General features: G+C 42.2%; 1 protein-coding gene across 1 annotated transcript in view; it reads left to right on the top strand.

Annotated features, from left to right (window-relative positions):
* The window catches only part of INSR (insulin receptor), a 110,397-nt gene that overhangs the window by 7,007 nt on the left and 78,354 nt on the right, over positions 1-25,036 (top strand). Inside the window, exon 2 of the mRNA XM_075314765.1 lies at positions 5,318-5,869. Coding sequence (XP_075170880.1) covers positions 5,318-5,869 — 552 coding nt within the window. The remainder of the gene's footprint in view (positions 1-5,317; positions 5,870-25,036) is intronic.

A 25,036-nucleotide genomic window follows, 5' to 3' on the forward strand; every position in this document is an offset into this window, starting at 1 on the left:
CCTCTCCCTCTCTTTCTCTTTCTCTTCCGCTCCCCATTGACTTATATGTGCCCGGATTCCGGATCGGATCTGGCCTTCTTTGTCAACCCGCCACTGATCCGCCGGACCCGGATTATGAGCAATCCGCTCAACTCTAGTTACTGGTGTCACCAGTGTTTTTGGATCAGTGTGTCAGTTTTTACCATCTCTGATTTTCACGGATGGATCAATTAATAAATTGCAAAGCTTCTCCTGTACTTTTTAGTGTTAAAGATGTACAACATACGGATGACGTGTTTTTTCACAGATCCATAGACTTGTTTTGCCTCTTGTCTTCCATGTTGACAGAAAAAAAGATGCACTTGTCCATGTGTTTTACACAGACACGCAGTCCATGTAACAATACAGACATGTGAATAGCGCTAAGATTATAATGGGTGTCTTTGGTGTATAGTGGGTCTTTGGTGTATGGTATTGCCTTTTCAGCAGATGTCTTTGTATGCTTTTTATTGGCAATTATTAGACTATGGTAATATGGAATGCGCAAGACCATAATTTACCTCTAGCAGCGCAGTGTGTCAGCATTGGTCATATTTGTGGTCACTAATGCGGGCGTCACACGAGACGATCTATGGTACGATCACACGAGCGATCGCACCCGCCCCAGTCGTTTGTGCGTCACGGGCAATTAATTGCCCGTGGCGCACAAAGTCGTTAAACCCCCGTCACACGCACTTACCTGCTGAGCGACCTCGCTGTGGGCGGCGAACATTCTCTTCCTGAAGGGGGAAGGACGTTCGGCGTCACAGCGACGTCACACAGCCACCCGGCCAATAGAAGCGGAGGGGAGGAGATGAGCGGGACGTAAACATCCCGCCCACCTCCTTCCTTCCGCACAGCTGGCGGAGGACGCAGGTAAGCTGTGTTCATCGTTCCCGGGGTGTCACACGGAGCGATGTGTGCTGCCTCGGGAACATTGAGCAACCGGCGCAGAGAAGAAGAAACGACTTTTTGAAAATGAGCGACGTGTCAACGAGCAACGATAAGGTGAGTATTTTTGCTCGTTCACCGTCGCTCGTAGCTGTCACACGCTACGATATATCAAACGATGCCGGATGTGCATCACGGAATCCGTGACCCCCGCCAACATATCGCACGATATATCGTCTTGTGTGACGCCCCCATAAGGCGTTAAAGCCACCCGAGAGCTTAATGTGTTGGGCCCTAATTTATAAGTGAAATAACGTATATTCTTCTTGCTCTGTCTCAACTCCTCAATTACTTATGACATGTTGTGTACATTAAAAGTGGTCTCCTGCTTTACTGGGGGTCTCGCACGCTGAGTCCACAACTTTCCTGCAGATGAAGGCTGAATTATACAGCCTTCATCCACCTCTAAACTGCCGCTGGTGGAGCCGCAATCTGCCTGCTGCTGTCAATCTCTGACTATGGGGCATACTGTTCTGACCCCTCATTAGCGCCCAAGCTATGCGATTGTGGACGCCAGTATGATAGCCAGGGGGGTGTCATCTCATTTTTCCTGTGAAAATTAGCCCGTGGATGCTGTTCATAGGAGACTGTGATATTTTTATTTATTTTTGTTCTATATAGAGCAATTCTGATACATTGATCAGGTCATTGCAGGTTCAGGTCCCCTAAGGCAGGGCTTGGCAAAGTGTGGCCAGGCCCTCTGACTTTTTCAGTCCGGACTGCGGACTGAGACAGCCAAAGGGGCTGAAAACTGTGGGCCATGGGCTTCTCCATGCCCTCCTTGCCACTTGCTAGCTATTGTCACCGATTGTTTGCATTAACAGGATGCAGACAACAGTGGACATATTGGTGAAGGACGGTGCTGCTGGCTCCGTTTTCCATCAATCAGCATGAGACTGAGCAAATGTGCAGATGTCCCATCATCACGTGTACTGTGTGTAGCGTCAGTGTATCGTAGTGCCGCAGCAGAGCGCCAGGTGAATGGGAGCAAGGAGTATGTGGTGTTGGTTTTTTTTGTTTACTTTTTCATGTGGTTGGGATGTTTCCATGTATGTAAGAGGCTGTGTGTGGGGGCTCATGATGTGTATATAGGGGCTATGTGGGGGCTCATACTGTATATTGGGGCTATATCTGGGCTCATGCTGTATATAATGGGGGCTGTGTCCTGGGCTCTTACTATATACACAGTGATGTCAGAATACTTAATTCTGCTAAATATTAGGTGATATAGAATTATTTTATAGAATATTCTACTCGTTATTGAGCAGAATGAATTTTGGGCCTGTTGATTCGGCCCTCCACACCATCCATTGTCTGTCATGTGGCCCCTCTCCTGCCCTAAGGGAATTAGTAAATACACTAAAAGGTTTTACAAAATATGAAAAAAAGAAAGATAAAATAGGTTTCTTTTTACCGCATTAAAAATGAAAAAATCAAAATTAAAATACACATTTTGTATCACTGCATTCATTATAGTCCGATCTGTCGAAATATAAAATCTGATCAATAAACCGTGTAATGAGAAAACTACCAAAAAAACAGAATTGCAATTTTTTTGACTGAAGAGATGTAATAACATAATATACACCCCGAATTAATATAAATAAAAACATTGCCTCAGGGCAAAAAAAAACACAAGACCCCACATAGCTCCATATCTTGAAAATTGAAAACGTTATGGAAGTCACAACACAAGCAAGATTCCCCCCCACCACCACAAAATGTCTAGGGTTTGTTTTTCTCACCAGTTAAAGCAAAAACTATACCTGTTTTAGTATCTACGTAATCATTGTGACCTTGAGAATCAGACTGATATGTCAGTTTTATGGTGACCTGAACACTGGAAAAAAAACCTGCAGATTTTTTTAATATTTTTGCTATTTCACCACACAATTTTTTCCTCACTTACCATTACATCATATAATAAATGGATGGTATCATTTAACAGTACAACTAAGCCTAAGTTCACCACTTCAGTTGTTTTGCGTCAGTCACAATCCGTCGCCTTGAGGAATTACGGTATCCTGCAAAATATTTTGCAGGAATCCTGTTTTTCCCCATAGGCGTCTATTAGTGACGGATTGTGACTGATGATGCTGCGTTGCATCCGCTGCGTCGCGTTCAGTTGTTTTTTAACTGACCGCCGGGTGGGAGCAACGCAGCATGTAACGTTTTTTTTGAGCAGCGCGATCCATAGGATTTTGCTGCGCATGCGCTCTCTGGCTCCCCGCCGCCGTAACCAGGATAAACATCGGGTAACCAAGCAATGCGCTTTGGTTAGTTACCCGATATTTACAGTGGTTACGGGTGCAGGGAGCCTGCGCTAACACACACACACACACACACACACACACACACACTCACACACTCACTCGTCCCCAGCCCTGCAGTCCCCCGCGGCACTGACGTCCTCAGCTCCACGGCTCCGCCCCCTCGTGCTCCGCCCCCTCTCGCACTCCGCATGTACACATGCATGTAGAGACACACACACACACACTCACTCACCTGTCCCCAGCCATGCAGACCGCGGCACTGACGTCCTCAGCTCCGCCCCAAGCTCCGCCCCCCGAACTCCGCCCCCAGCACACAACAGAGTCTGACAAAGAAATTCTTTTCTTTGTCACCGTTGTCATCCGTTGTACAACGCATCAGTCACATGCGTCAAGCAACGCATGTGACTGATGCAAAACAACTGAAGTGTGAACTTAGCCTAATGCCACAAAAAGACAAGCCCTCACATGGCTATATCACCGGAAAAATAAAAAAAAAGTTGTGGCTCTTGGAATAAGGGAAAGAAAAATGTAAGTGCAAAAAATAAAAATCGCTCGGCCTTAAGGAGTTAAAATAGAATGAAAAAATAAAGAAGCAGTCGAGCCATTTTTTCCCTCCCTTCATCCCCCACCAAATTGCCTATTAGGCTATGTGCGCACTAGAAAGTGACTTTTTCTTAAGGAAATCCGGACCCTCTTGAAAAATCCCGCACCTGCGGTAAGAAACTGCACCAAAACTGCAACGAAATCCGCATGCAGTTTTGCAGCGGTTTGCTCCGGATGTTTGTGCGGATTTGCCGCAGTTTTTACCTCGGATATTCCACAAATTGGTCCCCGTGGATTTTTACCATTATCTATAGCAAAAAACACAGGTACCTGCGGAAAAGAAGTGACATGCTCATTAATTCCGCAGCGGAAAATCCACGGGTATAAAAAAAAAAACGCGCAGTGTGCGCTCAGCATTTTTTTAAAACCCATAAGTTTTGCTGGGGAATGACTGCAGCAATGTTAGACACATTTTCTGCAGCAAATCCACGGCAAATCCACAGCGTGCGCACAGGGCCTTACACCGTGTATAAGTTCAGAGTGTATTTCCTTGTGTTCAGTCTGTCGTGATTCTTAGATTTGAGACTTAATTTTCTTCCTCTATGCTTTGCTATATATCACATGACGCATAAGAACAGCATCATTTGACCGGCTAGAGGTCAGAGGTGTTTAGACAGCAAGATAATCGTAAACTAGCATTGACAATTATCTTGCTGTGTAAACAGGATGTTGAGTTGCGGAAATTATCTTAAAAGGATCATCGCTCTCTGCAGTGCATCATTCCTTGCATATGTGCACTGAGTGGTTTACTATAGATCGCTCAGTGTGCATTGATTGCTGATTGTCAACATTTGTATAGTGCCTCTGGCCAGTCCTTAAATCTCTGCCTACTGCGTTTATCATGATTTATCCTTCTTAACCTAATAAAATAAGAGATTACAAGTCTACAGTCATAAGTCTGAAGTGTCCTTTTCTACATTATAACTTTGTCACTGGAGCTGTCAAATCATCATTAGTATCTGTGATAAGAGATTCTGTCCCCCTCTCCTCCACCCCACTACCACCATGTGAAGTGCATCAGTGGTACAATCCATGCAATTTCATTCTAGTGTTTGATGGAGTTTATTATGGGACATGTGAAGCCACACTCGGATGTTATTAATCTATGTGTTCAACTACAGTAGAACTGCAAATCCGCTGCAAAAATGCAGGAATCTGCTTTGTATTTGTCAGAAATACACATTTGTCAGAAATACCAGTTTCTGTATAAGACCGGAGTCACACTTGCGAGTGCCTCGCGTGAGTCTCGCGGTGCATCACCCGGCACGGACTCACACTCTCCTCACAGGAGCGTCTCGGCTGCATAGAGATACATGGAACCGACCCGCTCCTGTGAGGAGAGTGTGAGTCCGTGCCGGGTGATGCACTGCGAGACTCGCGTGAGGCAATTGTAAGTGTGTAAGTGTGACACCGGCCTAATGTATTGAATATGCATGTATACTTTTATTTATTTATCTTTCTCTCTTCCCTAGTTTGTCCCAGTATGGATATTCGGAATAACTTGACAAGATTTGATGAGCTAGAAGACTGCACTGTTATCGAAGGCCATCTACAAATTTTGCTTATGTTCAGCACCCAACGCGAAAACTTTAAAGGATTGAGTTTTCCCAAGCTTACAATGATAACGGACTACCTCCTTCTCTTTCGCGTTTACGGTCTGGAAAGCCTCAAAGACCTTTTTCCAAATCTTACTGTCATTCGAGGTACTAGACTCTTTTTCAACTATGCCCTTGTTATTTTTGAGATGGTTCATCTAAAGGAAATTGGGCTACACAGCCTGATGCATATAAACAGGGGCTCTGTAAGAATTGAAAAGAATAATGAACTTTGTTACCTCTCTACTATTGACTGGTCGAAAATCCTTGACTCTGTTGAGGACAACTACATCCAACTCAATAAAGATGACAAGGAAGAATGTGGGGATGCGTGCCCAGGTGCTTTAAAAGGAAAGACCACCTGCTCGTCTACTGTAATAAATTCTGTATTTGGTGCACGGTGCTGGACACAGGATCACTGTCAGAAAAGTAAGTTTTTTCTTTCTGTTTTACTAGCTCTTAAAGTTATATTGAACATTTGATTTCTTTTCTGGACACTGTTTAAACTGTTAGTAAATTAGTTATCTTTAGTACACTGATGTTTTCCCTCCTAGTTATGACTATTCGCGAGACACTTTGCTATTAGTGTTGAGCGGACCCGAACTTTTCTCCCTCGCCCTCTCCCTCTCCCTCTCGCCCTCTCCCTCGCCCTCTCCCTCGCCCTCTCCCTCGCCCTCTCCCTCGCCCTCTCGCCCTCTCTCCCTTTCTCCCTTTCTCCCTCTCTCCCTCTCTCCCTCTCTCCCTCTCTCCCTCTCTCCCTCTCCCTTGACATATATAGGGCCGAACTCTGGATCCGATCCGGACTTCTTTCTCTACCCGCCGGGTAGCCGCCGGACCCGGATTTTTCACTATCCGCTCAGCTCTGCTTGTTATGTTTTTCAGAGTGTCCATTTGTTTCTCCTATGGTAGACACAGTTGTATATATCAAGACCTTACATTTGATACATACCTCTGGAAAAATCTATGCATTGCTGTCATTAGAAATCCTTTAAAGGGATTTTGTCAGCAGGTTTTTGCTATGTAATCTGAAGACAGTAGGAGATAGTGGCTGACACACAAAGTTTAATGATGTCATATATTTCCCTGCTGTGCTGTTTTCTTATAATGGAGGTCTTATCAATTGGGATTTTCATTGCCCAGAATACACTAGTCCGACCACATCCGCTCTGATTTGCATCTCACTGTCTATTGACTTTGTACATATAGATCATGGTGTGGGTGGGGTTAAGTTTCTGACCTCTGCTGCATTATTAAGCCTGAAAACTCTGTGTCACAGTTGCTGCACCCAGTAAACTAAGTGATACGTCGTTGGAATCAGGGTCTCTTTTTTTTCCTACATCATGATGCTTTCAGATGAGGTAGCAAAAACCTGCAGATTTGTCAGATACCCTTGACACACATTTTTCTTTATTTTTTTTAAAAAATGTATAGATACTAAGCAGTGGAAGTATGGATTAAAAACTGACTGCATTGTGCTGGGCATCCTTGGCCTGCAATGAAATATATACAGTTATATAACCTCTTCACGACATGACGTACTGGTGGGTACGTCATGGATCATGTCAGGGTATTCACCGCCGGCTGCTGTTGGCAGCCTGCGGCAATCCCCGCACATACATGTGTGCCTCTCAGGCACGAGTGGATCCGCAATCTACCTGTGCCTGTACTCCCTTAGATTGCGCTGTCAAAATGTGACAACACGACATAAATGCCCGGCGCAGTAAGCTCTCCCTCACCCGCAGCCATCGGAAGTCATGTCACGTGATCACGTAGAGCCAATGGTTGCTATGGTAGCACAGGGTCATGTGATAACTCCTGTAGCCATCATGAGTCACCTCCTCTCACTGCTGGCAGAGTGCCGTATGTGAGAGGAAAGCAGCATTTCAGCAGATCAGAGTTGTGCAGCTGTGATCTAAAGAAATGAACAAGCGATCAGATCCTAGTAAAATAAAAAAAAATACAATTTTTTTTAAAAACTTTAAAGAAAAAAAATTAAAAACCCCTAAAAGTTCAAATCTCCCCCTTTTGTCCCATTGAAAATTAAAGAGTTAAAAAAATACACATATATAGTATCACCACGTTCAGAATATCCGATCTATCAAAAATCTAAAATAAATTAATCTGATCGGTAAACGGCGTAGCAGCAAAACAATTCCAAATGACAAAATTTTGTTTTTTTGGTTGTCACAAAATGTGATAACAGATGATGAAAACGTAACATCTGCGCAAAAATGGTACCATTAAAAACGTCAGCTCGAGACGCAAAAAATAAGCCATCACTGAGCCCCAGATTCTGTAAAATGAGAACACTACGGGTTTTGGAATATTGCTCAGAAAGTTCGCCACTTTTTTGGACAAACTTTTGATTTTTTTTTTAACCCCTTAGATAAAAGTAAACCTATTCATATTCGGTGTCTATGAACTCGCACCGAGCTGAGGCATCACAACGACACATCAGTTTTACTATATAGTGAACACTGAATAAAATATCCCAAAAACAATTGTGCACTTTTTCCACACTTGTAATTTTTTTTTGCTGTTTTCACTATACGGTAAAACTCATGGTTTCATATAAAAGTACACTATATACTATACACTATATGGTAAAACTATACACTATATGGTAAAACTCATGGTTTCATATAAAAGTACACTATATACTATACACTATATGGTAAAACTATACACTATATGGTAAAACTCATGGTTTCATATAAAAGTACACTATATACTATACACTATATGGTAAAACTATACACTATATGGTAAAACTCATGGTTTCATTTAAAAGTACAACTTTTCCCGCAAAAAAACAAGCCCTCATATGTCAAGATTGACGAAAAAATAAAAAAGATATGGCTCTTGGAAAAAGGGGATAAAAAAAAACAAAACGCAGAATCACCTGCGGGTGAAGGGGATAATATACCAGATTTTTATTTACTTATTTTTTACTATAAGATGCACTTTTTAGTAAGGAAAAAATCTTGCTAAAAGTGTGTTTTTATTTCTTAAAGTGAAAAGGCAGCTTCCTGCATTTAAAAAGAATGCGCAGTCCTGATATCTTGTAATAAAGGGAACCTGTCAGCAGAAATTTTGCTCTAAACCTAAAAGTTTCCCCCTCTGCAGCTCCTGGGCTGCATTCTAGCAAGGTTCCTGTTATTATTGTGCCCCCTTTTAGACCAAATTAAATACTTTATAAAGTTGTACCTTTTGGTATGCAAATCTTCTAAATTATCCATAAGGGCGGGCTCTCTGGTGTCCGTTACTGTCCCTCCTGCCGATTTACGCCGTCCCCCAACGCTCCATTTCATACCTCAGGACGCCGCCCAGTGCGCCCGTGGTCCTGCGCACGCGCCGTGCGACTGTACGGGACTGTGCACTGTGTGCACAGTGTGACCGCTGGTGACGTGTGGCGCAGGCACGAGATTATGGGTGGCGCTGTGATTGTCATCAGCAAGTGCCCGCCCATAATCTCGTGTTCGCCCTTTTTCCTCTGCCTCCAGCGTTCTGCGCAAGCGCTGGCCAGATGACCCGACGTCACCTCTCGTAGCCGGTGGTGTCCTACTCTGCTCCTCCCATCTGTTTCCTGCTCCAGGGCATAATGCATCCTTAAAATGTCTTGTTTTGTCCATCCAAGAGCGGGAGTATGTCGTTGACTAATAAAGCAGTAACCGCCATGTAACAAATTCACTCTGATGTATTCAAAATTGATCTGCCCTGTTATCCACAAAACCATGAAGACATTATCGAAAATCCTGCAAAACAAATTGCGATTACACTTTGGCCACACCATGATGCACCGAGCACCAGTCATGCGATCTTAGGGGGCTGGTGGCCATCATATCAACCAGAGGTCAAAGAATGGCCTGTCGATGACCTTTGGGTCTAAACTGTGCATTGATCTGCCATAAGCAGAGTCTCTGAACTCCCCTTTCATGTCTTACAGGCTATTAGCCCGGTCAGTGTTACACTAAGTATTGCAGGGTACTTTATCAGTGATCAGATTATAAAATATTCAAGTTCCCTAGAGCGTCCAAGTAAAATGTTTAATAATTTTATTTTTTTTTAAAAAAATCCTAAAAAGGTTTTGCCAATGTAAATACACATTTTTAATGTAAAAAAATACACATTTGGTACCACTACTTCTAGTGCAAGCCATCATAGCCCAATGGTATAAATTTCTGCCATGATAACATATGCTCATACTCCTCTTGATGAGTTTATTGAGGGGTGCAGTTTGTAAAATGGGGTTACTTTTGGGGGATCCAGCAGTTCTGGCCCTCCAGTGACCAATATGACATGGCACCCACATACGATTCCAGCAAAATGTACACTCCGATAAAACTTCACTTCTGAGCTCAGTAGTTTTTGACCACATATGGGACATTTTCATCCTCTCGAGTTATAAATTGGGGGTTCCATGTTCTCATATTAGCCCCTGTGAAAATCAAAAATTTTAGGCTAAATCAATATTTTATTGGAAACAAAAATTTGGTTTCGCACTCCAATGTTGCAAAATTCAGTAAATCAACTGTAAATTTTGTAAATGCTCACAACTAGTGTTGGGCGGACTTGCAGATATCCAGGATCGGTGAGTCTAACCGGATTTAACAAAAATAAAAGACGGTTCTTGCCTGGAATTGATCCTGGCTATCTGGCCGGATGCCGCTCCACATATAAGTCTATCGAGACCAAAATCCGCAATTAAAAATGGTGGTAGAACGGATAAGGGGATTAGAGCAAGCGCACTATTCTTACCAAGTCTCCAGCACTACTGTAACTGCTTCCAGGCCACTTACTTACGGGGCCGCTCATTAGCCTCATACATATACACTTCTTAATCCCCCCCCCAACCCCCGGCAGTCCTGGAGTCTGTGATTGGTTGCAGTCAGACGTGCTCCCAGCCTGTGTGACAGCGTGTCTCACTACCTGCAATCACAGACCTTGTCTGCAGGTCAGTGTAAATTGGAGTGGAAATAAATAAATAAATTAAAAAACAAAATTGGCGTAGGCACCAGGGCTGTGGAGTCGGTAAGCCAAAACTTCGACTCCGACTCTGACTCCTCAATTTCTCTTGCACCGACTCCGACTCCAACTCCTACATATATTGCTTATAGTTAGGTGAAAAATTTATTGTAGTACATGAACATGTGTATGTGAACATCAGACATTTAATAATTTGTATGATACAATAATCAATATATTTGGATAGAACATAAAATATATTTATTGGATACAACTTTAGAACACAAAAACTGTAATAAATTGTAAATATGCAATACACTATGTAATATACAGTAGATTAGATAAATATCTTGTATCTTGTGTGTGTATTTATCGTGTGTGTATGTGTGTGTATATATATATATATATATATATATATATATATATATATATATATATATAAAATATGTGTACATATGTATGTGTGTGTATATATATATATATATATATATATATATATATATATATACTGTATATTGTATTACGTATTTACAATTTATTAGTTTTTTGGGTTCTAAAGTTGTATTCTAATAAGTATATTTTATGTTGTATCTAAATATCTTGATTATTGTATCATAAAAATAATTAAATGTCTGATGTTCACATTGTACTACAATAGATTTTTCACTTAAATATAAGCATTATACTAAATGTTATTATTTAGTAAAATATTCAGCACATTCTGCATTGCACTACTGTCCCCAATTTATTATATATTTTAGGAGTCGGAGTCGGTGCATTTTATACCGACTCCACCAAAATGAGCTCCGACTCCGACTCCACAGCCCTGGTAGGCACCCCCCTATTACAATACCCAGCACAGGTAAAGCCTACGACTACAAGCTGCAGCCCCCAGCCGTGCGCTTATCTTGCCTGTATATCACAATAGGAAGAACCGCATGTGTTTTTTTTTTTTAAATTACTATTTAAATAATTTAAAACAAATGACATGCTGTCCCCCATTACTAGTCTGTAAGTGGAAATAAATAAACACAAACGCCCTAAAAATCCTTTTTCAAATAAAATGTAAAAAAAAAACCCTTCTTCACCAATTATTAATCCCAAAAATACCCAGGTCCGGCCTAATGCACACAAGGTCCAACAATGATTCTAGCTCTGCTACATCTGAAGGCATAGCAATCAGCCATAGAACTTGAAAACCGGCTGTGAGATTCAGACAGAGACTAAACCGTAGCGATGAGCGGACGTCACTCACTCAGGTTATTTGCAGTTACAGCTGGAGGTCCCTGGGTCCTCCACCATATTCCAGAACCCAATTTACTCCTCGTGGTGTAAAAATCGCAATCACTATCGCTTCATACAGCCTTTTTTTGCCAGGTGGTATAGATTGGGACAGGAATATGCTGTTGAAATTTCAGCACCAAATCTGCATCTCTTGGCAAAAAACGCAGTTTTCTGCCAGGAGATGCAGGTCTGTGACCTTACCTGAGGTGACGTCACTTAGTTTACTAAGGTCAGGTTACCTGGGATCACAGGTGGAGGATCGTGGGACCCTCAAGCTGTGACAGCAAATAGCCTAAGTGACATCACCGCTCATCATGCGGCTCAGTTTCTGCCTGAAGTTCACAGCGGATGATCACTTTCTATGTTCACACGCTGTCACTTCAGATGTAGTAGAGCTGGAATCGTCATGGGACCTCGAGTGCGATAAGTCGGACCTGCGTGTTTTGAGGGTTAATAAATTGTGTAAATTTTGTATTCTATTTCAAATAAAGGATTGTTTTTTTGTTTCTCTTCACTTACAGATTAGTAATGGTGGGTCTCATACACCCTTCTCATTACTATTCTAGTGCTTAGTGGCAGCTATGAGCTGTTATTAACCCCTTATTACCCAGATTGCCACTGCACCAGGACAATCAGGATGAGCTTTGTCAAATTCCAGGATTGTCGCATCTAATGAATGTGACAATCCCGGGCGGCTGATATTTTTAGGCTGGGGTAGAAGTAACCATGGGTCTCCCCAGTCTGAGAATACTAGCCCCTAGCTGTGGAGCTTTATCATGGCTGGGTATCAAAATTGGGTGGACCGCATACCATTTTTTTGCATGTGGTTCCTCTTCTTTTGATACATAGCCAAGAGAAGCGCATGACTGGGGGCTGTGGCCTTTAGCAGTATGCTTTATCTGTGCTGGGTATCATAATATGGACCGTACATATTTTCTTTATTTTTACTTCAATCTACAGTGACCCTCAGACAGAATCTGTGATTGGAAGCAGTCAGACACTGTCACACAGACTGGGGGCGCGTCTGACTGCAACCAATCACAGACGGCAGGATGGCTGGTGGGCGAGGGAAGCAGTGAATATGTATAAAGCCTGCTTTACACGTTGCAATTAAGCACACGATATCGTATTCGATCGTACCCGCCCCCATCATATGTGTGGCACGTTCAATTTGTTGAACGTGCTGCACAAACGATTAACCCCCGTCACACGTACTTACCCGTCCATACGACCTCGATGTGGGCCCGGCACCCGGATACTTTTGAAACCGTGCGGATCCAGACTTTTACAGTCCGTGTCTGCCCATCACTACTTGCCATACTCCTAGATGAATTCCTCATTTTGTAGGAATATATTATCCAAAAATGAGGTAAACTGAGTGTGGTTTCTGCTGTTCTGGCACCCCAGGAACGATACAAATGTGATATGACATCCTATTCCAACCAAAATGTCACTGTAAAGTACAAATGGCGTTTCTTCTGATCTGAGCCCTGCCGTTTGCCCAAACAGAATTTATAAAGCCTTACATGGAGTACTCCAGCTTTCAGGAGAAAAGGGTGAAAATTAAAGGGTTGGACTAAAGCAACGTTTTAGTGGTAAAACTTAACGTTTCATTTTCACGGTCTAGTTACTGTTACATGTTCATAAGTCGCATATGGTTTAAAAATGTTCACCATGTCTCTAGAGGGGTTTAGTTTCCAATATCGGGTCATTGTGTGTGGCCCTGTTTGTTTTAGCATCTATGGAGAGGTGCAAATATGAAATGGTGCCCAATCTATTCCAGCTAAATTCCCCTCCAAAAGTCGTAGTGCTCTTTTCTCTCCAAGCCTTCCCTTGTGTTATATACAGAGGATTCTGAACATGTATTCCTTGAAGGGTGCAGCGTTCAATATGTGAGTCTTGTTTAAGACGCCTGTAGGTCTGAAAAATCCGCAAAGCCAAAAGTGGAGCGGGTCCCTAAAACTAGTCCTGTAAATTTAATTGAAGAAAATGAAAGATAAGGGTTCAATATGCAAGTGCCAAACGCTCTTAACCTGCAGATTAACCCCATATCTGCAGGTTAATAGCGTTTTTTTACACGTGACGGTTTACTCTTAAATTCATATTTATCTTCTAATAAGGGGGATTCTCTCCTTTGAAATAAAGTCGCTGGCAAATAGCTTGTCCTCATACAGATATAGTCAGTGACCTACCATGTTTCCCCAAAAATAAGACCGGCTCATATTATTTTTTGCTCCCAAAGATGTTCTAGGGCTTATTTTCAGGGGATGCCTTCTATTTTCCCATGAGCAACAATCCACAGTTAAAAAATATCAGCATTTATTCAAATCTAATCATGTCACCACATTCTGGAACATCAACAATTTTTGTTAATTCTATTAATGGTTAAGATACATATTTTCTTATCTGATCTGCAATTCTCATTGTGCATAACCAGTCCTATAGTGGGTACTACAGAAGTTAAATTACCTGCTTAAATTTATTATTCTATATGTATTGCTAAGTTTACCCCTCCCCAAAAGAAAGTAGACACCCCCTAAAAGAATCACACTTTTCAGACCCCAATTGGAGCTACATTGGAGTTGGCAAGTGGATGGGCTCTCACATACAAATCTGCGTGGCTGTGTTCTACAGTGATTGGTTCACCTTGGTGACTAGAAGCAGGATCACTCGCGCAAAGTGATGCTGGTACCTGATATGTTTTATGAGAGCTGCAGCGCAATGTAGCTGGAATGATGAGGGACCTGACAGTCACGCAGATCTGTGTGAGAGCCCATCCACCATCGGCATTTACCAACTGTGTGAGTGCGTTTTTTTTTTTTTGTTTTTTTTTTGGGGAGTGGGGGCTCTGTTCCTTCTTTTGGAGATGTCTGCTTTCTTTGAAGAGTCCTGCCATATTCTTTAATTTTTTTTAGCTGCTTGGACACTTCCTTATAGAGCCGCAACTAGGGCTTATTTTTGGAGCCGGGCTTATATTTTAAGCATACTTTAAAAAGCCCAAAAAATCCTACTAGTACTTATTTTTGGTGTAGGTCTTATTTTCAGGGAAACAGGGTAGCAAGTCTCTATTGTTGATGGCTTAAAGGGAACCTGTCAGGTGCAATATGCACCCAGAACCACAAGCAGTTCTGGGTGCATATTGCTAATCCCTGCCTAACCGTCCCTGTATACACTAGCATAGATAAAGGGATCTTTACAAAAAGGATTATATCTAAAGATCATTTATCTCTTGCTAAAGAGGGCAGGGACTAGTCCCAAGGGTGTTATATCCCCCAACAAGGCCACCCTCTTAGCATGTTAGCACTCTTACAGGGACGTACTAACATACCATTCAATGCAGCGTCACCAGCGGTGACGCACGTACCTGTGTTCGCTGTGACCGCGCTTATGAATCCCGGCACCTCCAGTCATGCGCAATAGACCTCTCTGAAGCTGGGACGCATATACCCGGCTTCATACTGCTCATGACCGGAAGTGCCCGACATTCAGAAGCACGGTCACAGCGAACACAGTTACACGTGGCACCGCTGGTGATGCTGCCTTGAATAGCTTGTTAGTTAGTACACCCCTGTGGGCGTACTAACATGCTAAGAGGGCGGACTAGTCTGGGGAAGTAACACACAGGGGACTAGTCCACACGCTCATTATTATAATATAAAAGATCTTTAGTAATACTTTTTCTAAAGATCCCTTTATCTATACTAGTGTATACAGGGACGGTTAGGCAGGGATTAGCAATATACACCCAGAACTGCACATGGCTCTGGGTGCATATTGGACCTGACAGGTTCCCTTTAAAGAGTAACTAAATGTTTGTTTTTTTTTAATGGGGGGGGGAGGTGTTTCATAATGTTGTCCAGGTTGGAGAGTTATTAAACTTTAACACTTACTTTATTAGGGTATTTGTCTTCATTCGAGTAATAAAATTGTATGTGTGTGCGGTCCCATAAAAAATAAAAATATCATACAGTCTGTTGACACTTCACAGGGATGTGGGGATATGCTGCTGATGGGACTTATTCTGATGAAAACTCAAATTGTCTCTCCAGGACAGGAGACAAACTCTAGCACAGCGCCACCTATGGGAAGTAGCGATCCTAAAAGTCAAATGTGGATTTTTAACAATCCTTTGCATATAACCTAGGATATATAAGCCAGATCAGAATCCCAATTTGCAGACACGGTGTTTCGGGGTGCTTGCCCCTCGTCAGTGCAAAGTATGGGGAGTCTGGTCTGGCTCATGAGAAGCTATGTGGGGACCACGGGGGAACACTATTCTCCTTAAGGAGACTTTGCAAGCCAGTCTGGCTGCCAGTAAAGTAAGGGGACTTATAGCTGCCACGCCCCTCTGGGGAATATTCAAATTGTCTCTCCAGGACAGGAGACACACTCTAGCGCAGCGCCACCTATTGGAAGTAGCGATCCTAAAAGTCACAAGTGGATTTTTAACAATCCTTTGCATATGACCTAGGATATATAAGCCAGATCAGGATCCCAATTTGCAATCTGATGAAAACAACACTCAGGTGCTGATCCTTTCACTACCATCATCTGTACTCCAAGGGAGTGGGTTCTGATATCGATGCAGGCATACACACTAGGGAGAAGCAGGGGGATGCAAGTTCCTCCATGCAATGGTAACACGAATAAAGAGAACCCTCCTAATAAAGTAATCTGCAAAGTTTCATAACTTTCCATGACAGACAAAGTTACAAAAAAAAAATAAATAATAAATAATGTTTAGTTGCCCTTTAAAAAGAATATACAGACCTACAATACCGCCTGATCTGACATTGAGGGGGCAAAGAATGCTGAGGGCAAACTGGTGCTAAGAGCTTCTAAGGGTAAATTCACACACGTCTTTTGTTGTGGATTTTGAGGCTGAAAAATATCAGCTTAAATTTTTTTTAGCATTTTTGGTTTAGGTTTTGAGACACATTTGTGTTTATAGGATTTATTTTTTTCTACTTCCAATTCAGTTCATTCAGTTGTGACATTTGGACCTTTTTTTCCAGGCAAAAATCCCTAAAAAGAATTTTCCACACTAAAAATAAAAAAATAAAAACTGGCAAAGAAAAAAAATAGTATTTTTTTTTCTTTCTATTGAAACCAGTAGGAAGGTTATGCAAATTCTGTATGAATAAAGGCGAAAAGCGATTCCCATTAGCTGGCATAACTCCGCTCGCACCATATACAGGTCTACGTCCTAAACGATTTTCCTTCAACTTTAATTTCCTTTTAGCTTTCCTGTTTTGTAGATTGATGATTACTAGAAATGTAAAGTCAAATCCACATCTACAGATTGTGCACTTTAAAAAGAAATGGGCAGTGGGTTTAGAAACACAAAAGAATACAATTATTGTGTGGATTTTACCAATCACAGCAGGCACTTAAATCCGAAACTGAAACCCTTCTCCCCTGCGTTACATTGTACTAGAAGTGGATCAATATACAGTTTCTGTTACATTTAATAGGGTTTCTTTTTTTTTTTGTGTGTGTAATATCCACTCGAAAATCCACACAAAGTAATCTTGCTGCAATTTTAACAGTTGTAAAAATTGAAGCATAACCCCTGCTTAGTTAACGCCTTTTTGTTCCCAAAGGTGCACTGCTCAAATAGGAAGTCATTAATAGGATATCACCAAACCCAAACAGGAAACTGACCCAGCGCATACTATGCAGCTCCATTGAACTCGACTATATTTAAAGGCTACAGTTTCCTGGAGACCAGTGTAGATGGAGATATGATCACAATAATGACCTAGAGGAAGTTCAAATGTGGCCGAGGTCCTCAGGGAAGACTATCTGGTACAACAGGGTTATTTCTGTACAACACCACCCTTACTTTTCAGAAAAACATCTCATTTAGGGGCGTTCGGACAACATGGTTGTTTCGTGGTTGTGCTAACAAAAAGCCGTGAATTACCATAATCCCAAATACATAAGAAACTTTAATGAAAAACTCACAAACACCAATTTTGTGAATAGGGAAATAACTGCTTTGGCTTGATCTTTCACCATATTGTGTAAACAAGGGTTTAACCCCTTCCAGCAGAAACCAGCTGTCACTTTCCCGACCAAGCCAAATTTTTCAACTCCGACTTGGATTCAGCCCTTGAAAAAGCGCTGCAATGCAACACATAAAATTAACATAATGCATGTCAATGTCAAAACTATTGCTGTGCACTTGTTCCATCTTATGTCACATCTAGTAATGAGCAAACACTAACGTGCTCTGTACTTGTAACGAGCAGCTGGATGTCTGGATGGGCGCGACTCGTGTACTGAGCAAAATGGAAGTCAATGGGAAACTTGAGCATTTCCCAAGGAGATCTTCTGGAAAATTGCTTGAGTTCCCCATTGACATCCATTATACTCAGGTACTCAAGTCGCGCCCAGCCAAGTGACATGAGTGATAGCAGATTCTAATGCTGAGCGGCTGTCAGTCAATGTGCGGAGTGCGGTTACAGCCGCCACTGTCCATACACAGAACGGTGACTAAACCCGCTCTGGCACCACCCCCATAACTGAAACTCCGAATTCTGTCGGGAGGATTACAGTTCTTTTTCTTCCGGCCGTGGGATTCAATGTGCAAATTCTGGGCAGGTTCCAAACAGCTATTAACCTATAGATTAACTCCATATCTGCAGGTTAATATGATAGTGTTTTTACATGTGACTGGTTCCCTTTAAACGTGCGATCAGCTGAGATGTAATGATTGTGCACAGGAAATGTCTACTATCATTAACAATTATGTTCATCATTGGAAATATTGGGGGCTCCCATATTACTGGGAGGATAAAAACTCTGGAAAAGACGCCCCCCTCTCAAATAAAATACAATGACACCTGTAGTCGCAAATGCCCCCCTCATTCTGAGCCCCACTGTTTGTAAACTATAGTAGGTGGCCACATGTTTGGCATTACCGTAGTGGGGAGAGCCCAATTAACAATTTACGGGGCGCATATCTCCAGAAGCTGGGCACAATGTATGGGCACTAAACCGGCATAGTTGCAATTCTCCAGAAAAAAGCATGGTGTGCATATTAAAGTGAAACCACCTATGGAGCAAAAATAGTCACTGCAGCCGTAGATGAATTAATTGAGAGGTACAATTTCTACAATGTGGTCAAGTTTGTTTTTAGGCAGCTTTCACACTACGTTTTTTTTAGCATGCGTCATGGACTTTTTTTGCTGTAAAAGTGGATCCTGTTTTTACAAAGAAAAATGCATTGTGTTATTTTGCAGGATCCTGTCACTTGAAGTTTATGGGCGGGCATTGAAGTCATGTGATCGGGAGTGAGGGGAACTGAACGTGATAGACTGGGAGTCGGCATCTGACAGCTGCAGACTCTGGTAACCAAGGTAAACATCGGGTAACTAAGCGAAGTGCTTTGCTTGGATACCCGATATTTACCTTGGTTACGAGCGTCCGCTGCTCTCGGGCGGGGGAGAGAGGAGAGAGAGGGAGGGGGAAAGAGAGATTGATCATGCCAGGCTGGTTTCTGGGCATGCTGAGTAGAGCAAGCAGGATCCTGTCTATCAGCATGCCAGCGTTCACATGCATTTGCGTGCTGTTTAGTCAGGATCCAGTGAAAAATAGTATTTGGACGCAGCTCAAAAACGCTACAAGTAGTGTTTTTGAAAAAAGTTAAAAAACTGCAAGTCACTGGATCCTCACTATAACGCACACAAACGCATGTTGACGCGAGTCCATTGCAAATGCATTGAAATGAAAACTCATTTGCACTGGATCCGTTTCTGCGTTAAAAAAACGTTCATGACGCATGTTAAGAAAACGTAGTGTGAAAGCAGCGTTATTCTGCTATTTTGGCACCTTAGGGGCTCCCCATAGTAGGACCCATAAACTATTCCAGCAAAATCTGTTCTCCAAAAGCCAAGTAGCACTCCTTCCTTCTCAGCCCTGTCTTGTGGTAAAATAATAGTTTCTGACTGCATATGCTGTATCACCCATTTTGGAGAAATTGCTCAACAAACTGTTGCCCAGTTTTATGTTTTTATTTATTTATTTTTACTAACCATATTTTTCAGTTACAAAAATAATTTTATAACATTGGGATGTGGAAATATAATATTTTAATGGTAAAAACCTGTGATATTTGTGGATTCACAATACTCACGAAACCTCTAAGGCTGCTTTCACACATCCGGCTTGAGCTGTGCGGCTCAATCCGGCTGTGCAAGCTATGCAACGGATGCGGTGAAAACACTGCATCCTTTGCATAAGTTTTTCCCATGCGGCCAGTCCGGTTTTTGCCGCTTGCGGCATGCTACTGAGCATGCACAGTGGCAAAAACCGCATGCGGCAGCCGGATGCGGTTTTTGCCGCATCCGGCCGCCATAGGCATGCATTGAAAAATGCGCCGCATCGGCCGAATGCGGCGTGATGCGGTTTTTTTTGCCGCACGAAGAAACGTGCCAGGCAACGTTCCATCCGGCCGCCGCATCGGCTAAATCTGCCGCATGCGGCAAAAACCGGACCGAACGCGAGCCCATGCGGCACAATGCGGCACTAATTAAAGTCTATGCAGAAAAAACGCAACCGGCAGCAAAAAAAACGGTTGCGATTTTCCTGCAAAGTGCCGTATTGTGCCGCAGAGCAAAAACCGGATGTGTGAAAGCAGCCTAAATGACTAACTTTAAACAGTGAAGTGTCCAATATGGGGTCGCTTGTTGGGGTTTCTGCATTTTTGGCACCTCAGAGGCTGTGCAAGTGCAACATGGTGTACAAATTGTGCTCCAAAATTAAAATTTCGCCCTTTGCTTTCAATAAGATTTTACTGGCAAAAAAAAAAATAGATTTTTCATTATCACACCCAAATATTATAAAGTTCTGTGAAGCACCTTTTGGGATTAAAATGCTCCGTACACCCCTAAATGAATTCATTGAGAGGTGAGGTTTCCATAATGGGGTAAAGTGGGGGACTTTCTGCTGCTTGGGTACCTCAGGGGCCCTGTAAACGTGGTATGGTGTCTGCAATGTATTCCAGCCAAATTCATGCTCCAAATACCACACTGTTAAGCTCCATCGTCTTCCCAAGCAGCAGTTTTTGACCACTTATGAGAAATTGTGTAACAATTTACACATTTTAGGTCCCATTTCTCCTCTTACCCCTTTGTGCAAATGAAAAAATATGCAGCTAAAGCAATATTTTAGTAGGAAAAAATGTTTTGTTTTTTTTTTTCAATACACTTTGCCTTAATTTCTGTGTGGCACTTGAAGGCTTAACATATTTCCTAACAGGAGCTTAGGATAATTTTGAGGGGGATGCAGTTTCTAAAATGTTACCAGTTCTGTGAGTTTTCTGTTGTGTGTATGTGTGTATGTATGCATCTATGTATGTATGTGTGTGTATATATACAGTACAGACCAAAGGTTTGGACACGCCTTCTAATTCAAAGAGTTTTCTTTATTATCATGACTCTAAAAATTGTAGATTCACATTGAAGGCATCAAAACTATGAATTAACACATGTGGAATGAAATACTTAACAACAAAGTATGAAACAACTGAAAATATGTTTTATATTCTAGGTTCTTCAAAGTAGCCACCTTTTGCTTTGATTACTGCTTTGCACACTCTTGGCATTCTCTTGATAAGCTTCAAAAGGTAGTCACCGGAAATGGTTTTCACTTCATAGGTGTGCCCTGTCAGGTTTAATAAGTGGGATTTCTTGTCTTATAAATGGGGTTGGGACCATCAGTTGTGTTGTGCAGAAGTCTGGTGGATACACAGCTGATAGTCCTACTGAATAAACTGTTAGCTGCTTTTTTCTGGCCATAATACAAATTCTAAGTAAAGCAAAACGAGTGGCCATCATTACTTTAAGAAATAAAGGTCAGTCAGTCCGAAAAATTGGGAAAACTTTGAAAGTGTCCCCAAGTGCAGTGGCAAAAACCTTCAAACGCTACAAAGAAACTGGCTCACATGAGGAGCACCCCAGGAAAGGAAGACCAAGAGTCACCTCTGCTGCGGAGGATAAGGTTATCCGAGTCACCAGCCTCAGAAATCGCAGGTTAACAGCAGCTCAGATTAGAGACCAGGTCAATGCCACACAGAGTTCTAGCAGCAGACACATCGCTAGAACAACTGTTAAGAGGAGATTTTGTGCAGCAGGCCTTCATGGTAAAATAGCTGCTAGGAAACCACTGCTAAGGACAGACAACAAGCAGAAGAGACTTGTTTGGGCTAAAGAACACAAGGAATGGACATTAGACCAGTAAAAAACTGTGCTTTGGTCTGATGAGTCCAAATTTGAGATCTTTAGATCCAACCACCGTGTCTTTGTGCGACGCAGAAAAGGTGACCGGATGGACTATACATGCCTTGTTCCCACCGTGAAGCATGGAGGAGGAGGTGTGATGGTGTGGGGGTGCTTTGCTGGTGACACTGTTGGGGATTTATTCAAAATTGAAGGCATACTGAACCAGCATGGCTACCACAGCATCTTGCAGCGGTGTGCTATTCCATCCATTTTGTGTTTTAGTTCGACCATCATTTATTTTTCAACCGGACAATGACCCCAAATACACCTCCAGGCTGTGTAAGGGCTATTTGACTAAGAAGGAGAGTGATGATGTGCTACGCCAGATGACCTGGCCTCCACAGTCACCAGACCTGAACCCAATCGAGATGGTTTGGGGTGAGCTGGACCACAGAGTGAAGGCAAAAGGGCCAACAAGTGCTAAGCATCTCTGGGAACGCCTTCAAGACTGTTGGAAAACCATTTCCGGTGACTACCTCTTGAAGCTCATCAAGAGAATGCCAAGAGCGTGCTAAGCAGTAATCAAAGCAAAAGGTGGCTACTTTGAAGAACCTAGAATATAAGACGTATTTTCAGTTGTTTCACACTTTAACTATTTCATTCCACATGTTTTAATTCATAGTTTTGATGCCTTCAATGTGAATCTACAATTTAAATAAAGATAACTCTTTGAATTAGAAGGTGTGTCCAAATTTTTGGTCTGTACTATATATATATATATATATATATAGATAGAGATATATATATATATATATATATATATATATATATATAGATATATCTCTATCTCTATCTATATCTCTATCTATCTATCTATCTATCTATCTATCTATCTATCTATCTATCTATCTATCTATCTATCTATATATATATATATATATATATATATATCTATATATATATATATATATATCTATTATGCCCCTTGCAAAAAGTGCCTTCAAAGCTGAATAGGTCAGTAAAAAAATGAATTTGTACATTTCCATGAAAAGTTGCTAAGTTTTAATCCTTCTGAAGATAGTATAGAAATAAAAGGATGTTTGACAAATGATGATGAAGTAAAGTAGAAAAGTTATCTAACTAGATTGTGTGATAGGACTATCTGGTTTAAGGATAAAAACATTGATAGTTTGAAAATTGCTAATTTTTCATCAAATTTCAGATCTTTTCACCCAAAAAAATTAAGTTTTCAACTTAAATATACTGCTCACAAAAGTACAATGCGTCATGAAAAAAGTCTCCGAATCACTGGACTGTATAGAAGCTTTAAAGAGTTACCACTGGTCAGATTGGAAAAATGGGGGTTGGTCATTAAGCTTAAAATTGACTCACTAAGGGGTTAATTTGGTGCTGGTCTTTTTTTTTTGTTCATAAATCTGCCTCAGAATTTTGTTGTAATCCCCTCTACAGTTTACCCTTTGTGCTAGTGCTTGAGGAGTTAGGTGATCAGGAATGCAGAGGTGACTCACGATTTTCGACATACTTCTAGGTATACTCCACCTTTTTTCAACCTTTTCCCACAGCTTACCTGGCACTTGTTTAAAAAAGTGCATTCAGATTTTGTTGTGTTTATTTGAACCCTAATCTACACCATTTGGCATTAATGGTGGTGTACCATAAATGCAAATAATCACCTATCCAAAGAATAGATGACTTGCTGGTAGCCCACCACTAGGATTCCAGCCAACCCCGAGAATAGAGCTTTGATAGACCCGAATGCACACCACCTCACCTGTCATAGTCTATTAGGCCTAAGCCACACGGCGAGAAAATCTGTGCAAGTGGAGTGTGATAAAACATGGCATTCCACTTGGACCAATTTTAGCCTCTGTTAGCACACATGAGCGATTATTTTCTCAGCCCTAATCGGACCGAGAAAACAATCGCAGCATGCTGCAGTGTATTGCGAGACTAATTTCTCTCGCACCCATTCAAGTGAATGGGGCGAGAGAAAAATCGCACTGCACTCTCGGTACACCGGTGTAATGCGCGTGCAGAGCGAGAATCACAATAGCCAGCTACAGAGGAGAGAGGGAAAGAAATCCCTCCCTCCCCTCCTTCGTGCCAGCCCGCTCCTCCTTAGTGCTGGTCCTCCCCTCCTGAGAGCCGGCCCGGCCCCTGCAGCTGAGGTCCGCTCGCACAGTCGGACCGCAGTCACAGGGACACTAGCATGACACTCAGCTCTTGCTGTGCTGCCAGCGCGAGCAGAGTGTCATGCAAGCATCGCACTAGTGCCCCGTGTGGCCCCGGCCTTACTGTTGTACTCCACCATCTTTGGTATTCTAATACAGATTTGGCTCACATATAGGGTAATCACTCCATTGACATAAAGCAGCCCAGAGCTCTATCTTCAAAATTGGTGAATGTTCCAGTGGTGGAACACCGTCCAATTACAGGGAACCTGCCACCAAGTTTTTCCCATATAAAGTAGTGCAAGCACCTATAAGCCCTCACGACTCACAAAACGTTAGGGATATTTGGCTTTCGGGTGAAATTTCAGAAAGATCCTAAAATGCTCTTTAACCTTTTCAGGTGATCCTAATGTGACCTTCTCTGAACGTTTGAACGCACATGTCCAATTGTTCAATGTTTCAGTACTTTTTGCACAACTTGCTGTTCTCTAACAAGGAGCTTAAAGGGAACCTGTCAGGTGCAATATGCACCCAGAACCACGAGCAGTCCTTGGTACATAGACAAGGATTAGAAATAATTGTCCCTTTATCGAGTAGTATACATAAAGAGAAGGTATTTCTAAAGATCATTTATGATATGCTAATGAGCGCAGGGATGAGTTACAAGGCCGTTAGTTCCTGCGCTCATTCCGCCCTCTTAACAAGGTTAGCACGCTCCCAGGTGCATGCTAACATGCTATTCATTGCCCAGTGTCATCAGCGGTGACATGCATACTTGTTTCTGTTGTCACCGCTTCAGAACGCTACACTTAGGGTCGATGTGCATGATCGGAATGTCGGGCACTTCTGGTCATGCGCACTATGAAGCCAGGTGTTTGTGTCCGGGCTTCAGAGTGGTCCAGTGCGCATAACCAGAAGTGCTGAGCATT

This window comes from Anomaloglossus baeobatrachus, chromosome 1, assembly GCF_048569485.1.
Source record: "Anomaloglossus baeobatrachus isolate aAnoBae1 chromosome 1, aAnoBae1.hap1, whole genome shotgun sequence".
NCBI lineage: Eukaryota > Metazoa > Chordata > Amphibia > Anura > Aromobatidae > Anomaloglossus > Anomaloglossus baeobatrachus.